Here is a 13251-nt window from a genome sequence, read left to right on the forward strand (position 1 = left end):
CTCCCTGATGATACATTTATCTCTAAGCTGTTTCAATTTCTCCAGGAATGATGTATATTTACATGCAGCTCTCTAATCCTATTCTATCTGTTTTTAATGAAGCAAAGGGGATTAACTGAGATGGTCTCCTCCTTACACAGTGATTTCTATTCCTCTGTCATCTGATCATAGCGAGAACGCTCAGTGTAATGCATGCTGAATAGATCAGTGGACTGTCAAATCATGAAACATGTGACACGTTTATAACCTAAATGTCTGTGTGCGTCCTTAATGCTAGATTAAACATAATAGTCCGTTTCTAACCAGGAGAACAACTATATCTCCTAAGTGTTCAGATTTTAAACACTAGTGTTTACTTTCCCATCATCCTGTTTAGAGTGCATTTAGACATTAGAAATTGATGTGACTTTCCATGCCTTTTATTCAGATCAGTGTTAGGAATGTCTGTCACCTTACCTTCTGCTGTCCCCACTTGCTTCAAAATGTCCACCATTGTTAATGCAACCAAAAAAGCGAAGGTAACTGAACTAAATGACTATCGCCCCGTAGCACTCACTTCTGTCATCATGAAGTGCTTTGAGAGGCTAGTTAAGGATCATATCACCTCCACCTTACCCGACACCCTAGACCAACCGCAATTTGCATACCGCCACAATAGATCCACGGATGATGCAATTGCCATCGCACAGCACACTGCCCTATCCCATCTGGACAAGAGGAATACCTATGTAAGAATGTCGTTCACTGACTACAGCTCAGCATTCAACCCTCCAAGCTCATCATTAAGCTCGAGGCCCTGGGTCTGAACCCCGCCCTGTGCAACTTGGTCCTAGACTTCCTGCTGGGCCACCCCCAGGTGGTGAAGGTAGGCAACAGCACCTCCACTACGCTGATCCTCAACACAGGGGCTCCAAAAGCGTGCGTGTTCAGCCCCCTCCTGTACTCCCTGTTCATCCATGACTGCGTGGCCACGCACGCCTCCAACTCAAATCATCAAGTTTGCAGACGACACAACAGTAGTAGGCCTGATTACCAACAACAACGAGACAACCTACAGGGAGGAGGTGAGGGCCCTGGAGGAGTAGTGACAGAAAAATAACCTCTCCCTCAATGTCAACAAAATGAAGGAGCTTATCATGGACTTCAGGAGACAGCAGAGGGAGCACGCCCCTATCCACATCGATGGGACCGCAGTGGAGAAGGTGAAAATCTTCAAGTTCCTCGGCGTACACATCACTGACAATCTGAAATGGTTCACCCACACAGACAGTGTGGTGAAGAAGGCTCAACAGCGCCTCTTCAACCTCAGGAGGCTGAAGAAATTTGGCTTGGCCCCTAAGACCCTCACAAACTTTTACAGATGCACCATTGAGAGCATTCTGTTGGACTGTATCACCACCTGGTACGGCAACTGCACCGTCCGCAACCGCAGGGCTCTTCAGAGGGTGGTGCGGTCTGCCCAATGCATCACCGGGGACACACTGCCTATACTCCAGGACATCTACAGCACCCGGTGACACAGGAAGGCCAAGGAGATCATCAAGGACCTCAGCCACCCGAGCCACGGCCTGTTCATCCCGCTATCATCCAGAAGGCGAGGTCAGTACAGGTGCATCAAAGCAGACTGAAAAAAAGCTTCAATCTCAAGGCCATCAGACGGTTAACTAGCCATCACTAGCTGGCCTGCACCCAGTACCCTGCCCTGAACTTAATTACTGTCACCAGCCGGCTACCACCCGGTTAATCAACCCTACACCTTAGAGGCTGCTGCCCTATGTACATAGACATGGAACACTGGTCACTTTAATAATGGAACACTGGTCACTTTAATAATGTTTACATACTGTTTTAGCCATTTCATATGTATATACTGTATTCTAGTCAAGGCCATCCTATTCAACTATTGCAGAGTGCATTCAGAAAGTATTCAGACCCCTTGAGTTTTTCCACATTTTGTTACATTACAGCCTTATTCTAAAATGGATGAATGAAAACATGTTCCTCATCAATATACACACAATACCTCATAATGACAAAGCGAAAACTGGTTTTCAGAATTGTTGCAAATTAATAAATAAAAAAAACAGAAATATCACATTTACATACAGTGGGGAAAAAAAGTATTTAGTCAGCCACCAATTGTGCAAGTTCTCCCACTTAAAAAGATGAGAGAGGCCTGTAATTTTCATCATAGGTACACGTCAACTATGACAGACAAAATGAGATTTTTTTTCTCCAGAAAATCACATTGTAGGATTTTTAATGAATTTATTTGCAAATTATGGTGGAAAATAAGTATTTGGTCAATAACAAAAGTTTCTCAATACTTTGTTATATACCCTTTGTTGGCAATGACACAGGTCAAATGTTTTCTGTAAGTCTTCTCAAGGTTTTCACACACTGTTGCTGGTATTTTGGCCCATTCCTCCATGCAGATCTCCTCTAGAGCAGTGATGTTTTGGGGCTGTCGCTGGGCAACACAGACTTTCAACTCCCTCCAAAGATGTTCTATGGGGTTGAGATCTGGAGACTGGCTAGGCCACTCCAGGACCTTGAAATGCTTCTTACGAAGCCACTCCTTCGTTGCCCGGGCGGTGTGTTTGGGATCATTGTCATGCTGAAAGACCCAGCCACGTTTCATCTTCAATGCCCTTGCTGATGGAAGGAGGTTTTCACTCAAAATCTCACGATACATGGCCCCATTCATTCTTTCCTTTACACGGATCAGTCGTCCTGGTCCCTTTGCAGAAAAAACAGCCCCAAAGCATGATGTTTCCACCCCCCATGCTTCACAGTAGGTATGGTGTTCTTTGGATGCAACTCAGCATTCTTTGTCCTCCAAACACGACGAGTTGAGTTTTTACCAAAAAGTTATATTTTGGTTTCATCTGACCATATGACATTCTCCCAATCCTCTTCTGGATCATCCAAATGCACTCTAGCAAACTTCAGACGGGCCTGGACATGTACTGGCTTAAGCAGGGGGACACGTCTGGCACTGCAGGATTTGAGTCCCTGGCGGCGTAGTGTGTTACTGATGGTAGGCTTTGTTACTTTGGTCCCAGCTCTCTGCAGGTCATTCACTAGGTCCCCCGTGTGGTTCTGGGATTTTTGCTCACCGTTCTTGTGATCATTTTGACCCCACGGGGTGAGATCTTGCGTGGAGCCCCCAGATCGAGGGAGATTATCAGTGGCCTTGTATGTCTTCCATTTCCTAATAATTGCTCCCACAGTTGATTTATTCAAACCAAGCTGCTTACCTATTGCAGATTCAGTCTTCCCAGCCTGGTGCAGGTCTACAATTTTGTTTCTGGTGTCCTTTGACAGCTCTTTGGTCTTGGCCATAGTGGAGTTTGGAGTGTGACTGTTTGAGGTTGTGGACAGGTGTCTTTTATACTGATAACAAGTTCAAACAGGTGCCATTAATACAGGTAACGAGTGGAGGACAGAGGAGCCTCTTAAAGAAGAAGTTACAGGTCTGTGAGAGCCAGAAATCTTGCTTGTTTGTAGGTGACCAAATACTTATTTTCCACCATAATTTGCAAATAAATTCATTAAAAATCCTACAATGTGATTTTCTGGATTTTTTTTCTCAATTTGTCTGTCATAGTTGATGTGTACCTATGATGAAAATTACAGGCCTCTCTCATCTTTTTAAGTGGGAGAACTTGCACAATTGGTGGCTGACTAAATACTTTTTTCCCCACTGTAAGTATTCAGACCCTTTACGTTACTGCCTTATTCTAAAATTGATTTTTTTATTTATTTTTTTCCTCATCAATCTACAAATAATACCCAATAATGACAAAGCAAAAACAGGTTTGTAGAAATTTTAGCAAATGTATAAAAACAAAAAAATAATGAAATATTACATTTACATAAGTATTCAGACCCTTTACTCAGTACTTTGTTGAAGCACCTTTGGTAGCGATTACAGCCTCGAGTCTTCTTGGGTATGACGCTACAAGCTTGGCACACCTGTATTTGGGGAGTTTCTCCCATTCTTCTCTGCAGATCCCCTCAAGATCTGTCAGGTTGGATGGGGAGTGTCGCTGCACAGCTATTTTCAGGTCTCTCCAGAGATGTCCGGGCTCTGGCTGGGCCACTCAAGGACATTCAGAGACTTGTTGGAAGGTGAACCTTCACCCCAGTCTGAGGTCCTGAGCGCTCTGGAGCAGGTTTTGATCAAGGATCTCTCTGTACTTTGCTCCATTCATCTTTCCCTCGATCCTGACTAGTCTCCCAGTCCATGCCGCTGAAAAACATCCCCGCAGCATGATGCTGCCACCACCGTGCTTCACCGTAGGGATGGTGCCAGGTTTCCTCCAGACGTGACGCTTGGCATTCAGGCCAAAGAGTTCAATCTTGGTTTCATCAGACCAGATAATCTTTTTTCTCATGGTTTGAGAGTCCTTTAGGTGCCTTTTGACAAACTCCAAGCGGGCTGTCATGTGTCTTTTACCGAGGAGTGGCTTCCGTCTAGTCACTCTACAATAAAGGCCTGATTGGTGGAGTGCTGCAGAGATGGTTGTCCTTCTGGAAGGTTCTCCCATCTCCACTGAGGAACTCTGGAGCTCTGTCAGAGTGACCATTGGGTTCTTGGTCACCTCCCTGACCAAGGCCCTTCTCCTCCGATTGCTCAGGTTGGCCGGTCGGCCAGCTCTAGGAAGTCTTGGTGGTTCCAAACTTCTTCAATTTAAGAATGGTGGAGGCCACTGTATTCTTGGGGACCTTCAATGCTGCAGAAATGTTTTGGTACCCTTCCCCAGATCTGTTTCTCGACACAATCTACGGACAATTCTTTCGACCTCATGGCTTGGTTTTTGCTCTGACATGCACTGTCAACTGTGGGCCCTTATATAGACAGGTGTGTGCCTTTCCAAATCATGTCCAATCAATTGAATTTACCACAGGTGGACTACAATCAAGTTGTAGAAACATTTCAAGGTTTTCCTACTTACAAAGCATGTAGAGGTCTGTCATTTTTATCATAGGTACACTTCAACTGTGAGAGACGGAATCTAAAACAAAAATCCAGAAAATCATATTAATTTGCATTTTATTGCATGACATAAGTATTTGATCACCTACCAACCAGTATGAATTCCGGCTCTCACAGACCTGTTGGTTTTCCTTTAAGAAGCCCTCCTGTTCTCCACTCATTACCTGTATTAACTGCACCTGTTTGAACTCGTTACCTGTATAAAAGACACCTGTCCACACACTCAATCAAACAGACTCCAACCTCTCCACAATGGCCAAGACCAGAGAGCTGTGTAAGGACATCAGGGATAAAATTGTAGACCTGCACAAGGCTGGGATGGGCTACAGGACAATAGGCAAGCAGCTTGGTGAGAAGGAAACAACTGTTGGCGCAATTATTAGAAAATGGAAGAAGTTCAAGATGACGGTCAATCACCCTCGGTCTGGGGCTCCATGCAAGATCTCACCTCGTGGGGCATCAATGATCATGAGGAAGGTGAGGGATCAGCCCAGAACTACACGGCAGGACCTGGTCAATGACCTGAAGAGAGCTGGGACCACAGTCTCAAAGAAAACCATTAGTAACACACTACGCCGTCATGGATTAAAATCCTGCAGCGCACGCAAGGTCCCCCTGCTCAAGCCAGCACATGTCCAGGCCCGTCTGAAGTTTGCCAATGACCATCTGGATGATCCAGAGGAGGAATGGGAGAAGGTCATGTGGTCTGATGAGACAAAAATATAGCTTTTTGGTCTAAACTCCACTCGCCGTGTTGGGAGGAAGAAGAAGGATGAGTACAACCCCAAGAACACCATCCCAAACGTGAAGCATGGAGGTGGAAACATCATTCTTTGGGGATGCTTTTCTGCAAAGGGGACAGGACGACTGCACCGTATTGAGGGGAGGATGGATGGGGCCATGTATCGCGAGATCTTGGCCAACAACCTCCTTCCCTCAGTAAGAGCATTGAAGATGGGTCGTGGCTGGGTCTTCCCAAAACACACAGCCAGGGCAACTAAGAAGTGGCTCCGTAAGAAGCATCTCAAGGTCCTGGAGTGGCCTATCCAGTCTCCAGACCTGAACCCAATAGAAAATCTTTGGAGGGAGCTGAAAGTCCGTATTGCCCAGCGACAGCCCCGAAACCTGAAGGATCTGGAGAAGGTCTGTATGGAGGAGTGGGCCAAAATCCCTGCTGCAGTGTGTGCAAACCTGGTCAAGACCTACAGGAAACGTATGATCTCTGTAATTGCAAACAAAGGTTTCTGTACCAAATATTAAGTTATGCTTTTCTGATGTATCAAATACTTGTCATGCAATAAAATGCAAATTAATTACTTAAAAATCATACAATGTGATTTTCTGGATTTTTGTTTTAGATTCCGTCTCTCACAGTTGAAGTGTACCTATGATAAAAATTACAGACCTCTACATGCTTTGTAAGTAGGAAAACCTGCAAAATCGGCAGTCTATCAAATACTTGTTCTCCCCACGGTATATAAATTTGCAAAAATTTCAAAAAAACTTTTTTTGCTTTGTCATTATGGGGTATTGTGTGTAGATTGATGAGGGTAAAAATATATACAGTGGGGAGAACAAGTATTTGATACACTGCCGATTTTGCAGGTTTTCCTACTTACAAAGCATGTAGAGGTCTGTCATTTTTATCATAGGTACACTTCAACTGTGAGAGACAGAATCTAAAACAAAAATCCAGAAAATCACATTGTATGATTTTTAAGTAATTAATTTGAATTTTTTTGCATGACATAAGTATTTGATCACCTACCAACCAGTAAGAATTCCGGCTCTCACAGACCTGTTAGTTTTTCTTTAAGAAGCCCTCCTGTTCTCCACTCATTACCTGTAATAACTGCACCTGTTTGAACTCGTTACCTGTATAAAAGACACCTGTCCACACACTCAATCAAACAGACTCCAACCTCTCCACAATGGCCAAGACCAGAGAGCTGTGTAAGGACATCAGGGATACAATTGTAGACCTGCACAAGGCTGGGATGGGCTACAGGACAATAGGCAAGCAGCTTGGTGAGAAGGCAACAACTGTTAGCGCAATTATTAGAAAATGGAAGAAGTTCAAGATGACGGTCAATCATCCTCGGTCTGGGGCTCCATGCAAGATCTCACCTCGTGGGGCATCAATGATCATGAGGAAGGTGAGGGATCAGCCCAGAACTACACGGCAGGACCTGGTCAATGACCTGAAGAGAGCTGGGACCACAGTCTCAAAGAAAACCATTAGTAACACACTACGCCGTCATGGATAAAAATCCTGCAGCGCACGCAAGGTCCCCCTGCTCAAGCCAGCGCATGTCCAGGCCTGTCTGAAGTTTGCCAATGACCATCTGGATGATCCAGAGGAGGAATGGGAGAACGTCATGTGGTCTGATGAGACAAAAATATAGCTTTTTGGTCTAAACTCCACTCGCCGTGTTTGGAGGAAGAAGAAGGATGAGTACAACCCCAAGAACACCATCCCAACCGTGAAGCATGGAGGTGGAAACATCATTCTTTGGGGATGCTTTTCTGCAAAGGGGACAGGACGACTGCACCGTATTGAGGGGAGGATGGATGGGGCCATGTATTGCCGAGATCTTGGCCAACAACCTCCTTCCCTCAGTAAGAGCATTGAAGATGTGTCGTGGCTGGGTCTTCCAGCATGACAACGACCCGAAACACACAGCCAGGGCAACTAAGGAGTGGCTCTGTAAGAAGCATCTCAAGGTCCTGGGTGGCCTAGCCAGTCTCCAGACCTGAACCCAATAGAAAATCTTTGGAGGGAGCTGAAAGTCCGTATTGCCCAGCGACAGCCCCAAAACCTGAAGGATCTGGAGAAGGTCTGTATGGAGGAGTGGGCCAAAATCCCTGCTGCAGTGTGTGCAAACCTGGTCAAGACCTACAGGAAACGTATGATCTCTGTAATTGCAAACAAAGGTTTCTGTACCAAATATTAAGTTCTGCTTTTCTGATGTATCAAATACTTATGTCATGCAATAAAATGCAAATTAATTACTTAAAAATCATACAATGTCATTTTCTGGATTTTTGTTTTAGATTCTGTCTCTCACAGTTGAAGTGTACCTATGATAAAAAATTACAGACCTCTACATGCTTTGTAAGTAGGAAAACCTGCAAAATCGGCAGTGTATCAAATACTTGTTCTCCCCACTGTATATATTTATACTCCGGACTAATATTTCTACATTTCTCAATTCCATTATTTTACTTTTAGATTTGTGTGCATTGTTGTGTATTGTTAGATATTACTGCACTCTTGAGAGCTAGGAACACAAGCATTTCGCTACACCCGCAATAACATCTGCTAAATACAGTATGTGTATGCGACCAATAAAATTAGATTATAGCACAATTGAACAGGACATTTAATTCAAGAAATAATTTCAATCCCGTGGTGTTGTTGTTACTCTACTGTCTTGAGTTAATTTCCGTTAACTTGCTCAGAGTGAAACAGACGTGGGAGAGGCCTCATTATCATATTTCCCAGCATGCTTTTTGTTGCAGGTTGAGTTTTAGAATAGCTTGTTTTAATATCTACGTTTCCTCATGCATATTGATTGATTAATTGATCTTATACTAAACAAAGATAAATAACTTACATTTTTCTAAACTAATCCAATCTGTAAGGGGTTGCACCCGTTACTGAAATGGTTGATCCAGTTTAGGTATTCTTGTGTTAAGTCTTTCTCCATAGCAGTCATTCTGAGTGCAGGTTGTGGGTGATAAAATATTAAAATTGTTGGATATCCTCCCTCTGGCTGGATTCTAATAGTCATTACTAATCACTTCACAAACCAGGTTATTGTGACTTGCAGGTCTGATGTGGCCCATGAGCAAGGATTTTCAGACCACAATGTTGAGGATAACTAAGACATGGTTGTTGCATTCAATAACTTCTATTCCTGAAACCTTCACCAAGTGACTGCCTAAGTGAATGCGTTTCAATTAAAAGTAAACCCTTTATGACCACATATTATACACTTCATAAGGCCTTCTATCACTAACAATCTCTCACATTCACTCGAAAGGCATGCTGGGAAACATGCAAATACGGCTTTACACCCTACAGGGTTATAACAACCCCCCAGTGTTTAGTGTTTAAAACCTAAACACCTTGTGCTGAATAAACATGTTCATGTGTTTAAAAAGTGTTACAGTGAATAAACATGTTCTGGTGTTTACGATCTAAACACTGTGACACGTTTTCATTGATATTCTAAATACCTTAACACTTTTCTGTAACAGTTTTTAAACACGTTAAGTTATGTGTTCAGATCCTAAACACTTGGTTTTACAGTGTGGAATGAAACATGGCTGGTACATTAAATCTAAATGCATAGATAATATAAGAAATAGAAAAGTCACTCATAACCCTCAGACTCTATGGGTTGACTAGATCATGGAAAACAGACACTGTTATAATAATCATATGAAGTGTTTTCTATCAGTAAAAACAGCTTTTTACAATGGAACATATATGGTTAAACGTGTTCAATTGTCTAACATGATTGCAGCTAAACAGCAATACATATCTGAAGTGATCTAATGCAGACACAAAATGAAATCTTCCTTCAATCATCCTTGGAGCAATGTAATTATTGCATGCCCCCATTTCCCTGAGCAACAACAACAGCCAATCTGTGCTACACATCTTTAAGTGTTTGAATATCATCGCAGGATACGTGCTTTGGTGGGGCAAATCAAACATTGACTATGTGTTAGTGGTGTGTGTGTGTGTGTGTGTGTGTGTGTGTGTGTGTGTGTGTCAAATCAAATCAAATTGTATTGGTTGCGTACACATATATTGCAAATGTTATCACAGGTGCAGCGAAATGCTTATGTTTCTAGCTCCAACAGTGCAGTAATACTTAACAATACAAAACAATACACACAAACCCCAAAATGTAAATTAAGAAATTAAGAAATGTCAGAACGAGCAATTTCAGAGTCCAGAATATAAATATATATGATTGTGATGGTGTGTATAAAGAGTATGGACAGTATAGGAATAGAAACGGTGTGTACAGCAGTAGTTATATAGGATGAGTCTTTAGAATACATACAGTGCCTTCAGAAAGTATTCACACCCCTTTACTTTTTCCACATTTTGTTGTGTTACAGACTGAATTTAAAATGGATTAAAGTGAGATTTTTCTGTCACTGGCCTACACACAATACCCCATAATGTCAAAGTGGAATTATGTTTTTCATTTTTTTTGTACACAATTAAAAAGGAAAAGCTGAAATGTCTTCAGTCAATAAGTATTCAACCCCTTTGTTATGGCAAGACTAAATACTCAGGAGTAAAAATGTGCTTAACAAGTCACATAATAGGTTGCATGGACTCACTCTGTGTGCAATAATAGTGTTTAACATGATTTTTTGAATGACTACCTCATCTCTGTACCCCACACATACAATTATCTGTAAGGACCCTCAGTCGAGCAGTGAATTTCAAACACAGATTCAACCACAAAGACCAGGGAGGTTTTCCGATGCCTCGCAAAGAAGGGCACATATTGGTAGATTTAAAAAATATATATTTTTAAAGCAAACATTGAATATCCCTTTGAGCATGGTGAAGTTATTAATTACACTTTGGATGGTGTATCAATACACCCAGTCACTACAAAGACACAGTCGTTCTTCCTAACTCAGCTGCCGGAGAGGAAGGAAACCCCTCAGGGATTTCACCATGAGGCCAATGGTGACTTTAAAACAGTTACAGAGTTTAATGGCTATGATAGGAGAAAACTGAGGATGGATCAACAACATTGTAGTTACTCCACAAAACTAACCTATTTGACAGACTGAAAAGAAGGAACCCTGTACAGAATAAAAATATTCCAAAACATGCATCCTGTTTGCAACAAAGCACTAAAAAGTAATACTGCAAAAAAAATGTGGCAAAGCAATTAACTTTTTGTCAAATCCAATAAAACATATTACTGAGTACCACTCTCCATATTTTCAAGCATAGTGGTGGCTGCATCATGTTATTGGTATGATTGTAATCGCTATGGACTGGGAAGTTTTTCAGGCAAAATCCTTGACAAAAACCTGGTTCAGTCTGCTTTCCACCAGACACTGGGAGATTAATTCACCTTTCAGCAGGACAATAACCTAAGGCCAAATATACACTGGAGTTGCTTACCAAGAAGACAGGGAATGTTCCAGAGTGTCTGAGTTACAGTTTTGACTTAAATCTATTTGAAAATCTATGGCAAGACCTAAAAATGTTGTCTAGCTATGATCAACAACCAATTTGACAGAGATTGAAGACATTTGAAAAGAATAACGGACAAATGTTGCACAATCCAGGTGTGGAAAGCTCTTAGAGACTTACCCAGAAAGACTTACAGCTTTAATCACTGCCAAAGGTGCTTCTTCAAAGTATTGACTGTGGTGTGAATACTTGTGTAAGAGATATTTCTGTATTTCATTTTCAATAAATTTGCTAAAATGTCTAAAAACATGTTTTTACTTTTCATGATGGGGTATTGTGTGTAGATGGGTGATAAAAATATATTTGATCAATTTTGAATTCAGGCTGTAACCCAACAAATGTGGAATAGGTCAAGGGCTATGCATACTTTCTGAAGGCACTGTATATATGAATTGGGTAATGTGTGACCAGTGTGTGTGTGTGTGTGTGTGTGTGTGTGTGTGTGTGTGTGTGTGTGTGTGTGTGTGTGTGTGTGTGTGAAAAATAACCACCGGCCACTAGTTTAGCCTCTGAGGGAAGAGGTTTCTTCCACTGACAAATTAATACCTCAGAGAGTACAAAGCTGAATGGTGGCAATAAACTCATTTGTTCGTCCAATAATGAAGAATGACTTTTAATCCCCTCCTCCCCCTCTTCCCCCAGCCTCGTTGCCACATCTGTGACTGTTGCCATGGTGACCCGGCGGCCGAAGCCTTACCTCATTGCTTCCCGAAGTGCTCCGCGCTCGCTCAGAGTTGTGTGTTTGATGTCATCAAAATTGTTCTCCAGCTTCACGCAGCTCTACGTGTGTAAAAGAGAGAGAGAGAAAGAGTGAAAGAGAGAGAAGGATAAGTATTTATTTGTTTGTTTGTCTGTTTGGTCTCTGATGCGTTTCATTGATTGTGGGGCTATTACCCTGGCTTCTGTCTTAATCCACTTCAATACCATCGCAGCACACCCATCTTTTAGGAAAATATAATAAAAAATGTCTTCTTCATGCAAATTGCACTGTAGCTCCAAAACCCTGACTTTGTCGTGAATGAATCATCAAATACTGACATTGCAATGTTATTGGTCCAGCGCGTGATTTAAACCCCCGAACGTCATCACCCCCCTCTCTCTCGGGGTCGGGGTGAGCCGTTGTCATGGCATTGGCCCTATCAAATCCCCGGGACCCCTCCGGAGCGGAGATGAGCCTGGGGTAGGGGAGAGACTGAGCCAAGGAGAGAGAGAGAAGCCTGGACGTTATTGACACGCTGACGATTAGCGAGGAAGGAACCTCTGCCCTCCCGCCGCCGCCGGCCAGATAACCACTCAGCTCAGCCTAATCTCCCTCCCACCCTCCTCAAGAAGTGTGTGTGTGTGTGTGTGTGTGTGTGTGTGTGTGTGTGTGTGTGTGTGTGTGTGTGTGTGTGTGTGTGTGTGTGAGTGTGTGTGTGTGTTCAGACCCCACTCAGTGACCACAGGCCACAGTCTAATCCCTTACTCATACTCAAGAGCCGGATCATACAGGGCCGGATGTTTGTCTTTAATAATTCTGAACAACACAATCAACTCTCCAACCCTGCCTACTGCCATTCAGTACCACAACAAAGCAAAGAAAGTCAGGTAGCCACAGACCTTGCAGTGCTATATTGTCCTCTTAGATGACATAATAACATCACATGCATGCTACAGCCACACTGTGTAGTGTGTATATATACACCTTATTTGCACCATGACTGTACACAGTACCATCACTTCTCTATGAGCTACAGTTCTTACTACATACATGGAGTGATGTTTATTTTGTATATCAATTATGTAAAATGGTAGATGATGGTATGGCCGTTTACGGCAATTACGTATGTTCAGCAAACTACTTGCAAGACAAAATCCTGAGGATATCCAATTCAAATACCCATTGACTTGTAGCTCGATTGGTTATTAAAACCATTGCTGCATTACAAGATCAATATTATCTTAGAGCATCATCCATAAAATGTGCGAAACTAATACACATATACTGGGAGGGAGGGAAGGAAGG

At 42.6% G+C, this 13251-nt stretch overlaps 1 protein-coding gene across 1 annotated transcript in view; it reads right to left on the minus strand.

Annotated features, from left to right (window-relative positions):
• Window positions 1-13251, minus strand: part of LOC121549908 (dihydropyrimidine dehydrogenase [NADP(+)]-like) — a 212733-nt gene that overhangs the window by 172584 nt on the left and 26898 nt on the right. The window contains exon 3 of the mRNA XM_041861880.2: window positions 11944-12026. Within this exon, the coding sequence (XP_041717814.2) occupies window positions 11944-12026 (83 nt within the window). The remainder of the gene's footprint in view (window positions 1-11943; window positions 12027-13251) is intronic.

This window comes from Coregonus clupeaformis, chromosome 34 (genome assembly GCF_020615455.1).
Source record: "Coregonus clupeaformis isolate EN_2021a chromosome 34, ASM2061545v1, whole genome shotgun sequence".
NCBI classification, from domain to species: domain Eukaryota; kingdom Metazoa; phylum Chordata; class Actinopteri; order Salmoniformes; family Salmonidae; genus Coregonus; species Coregonus clupeaformis.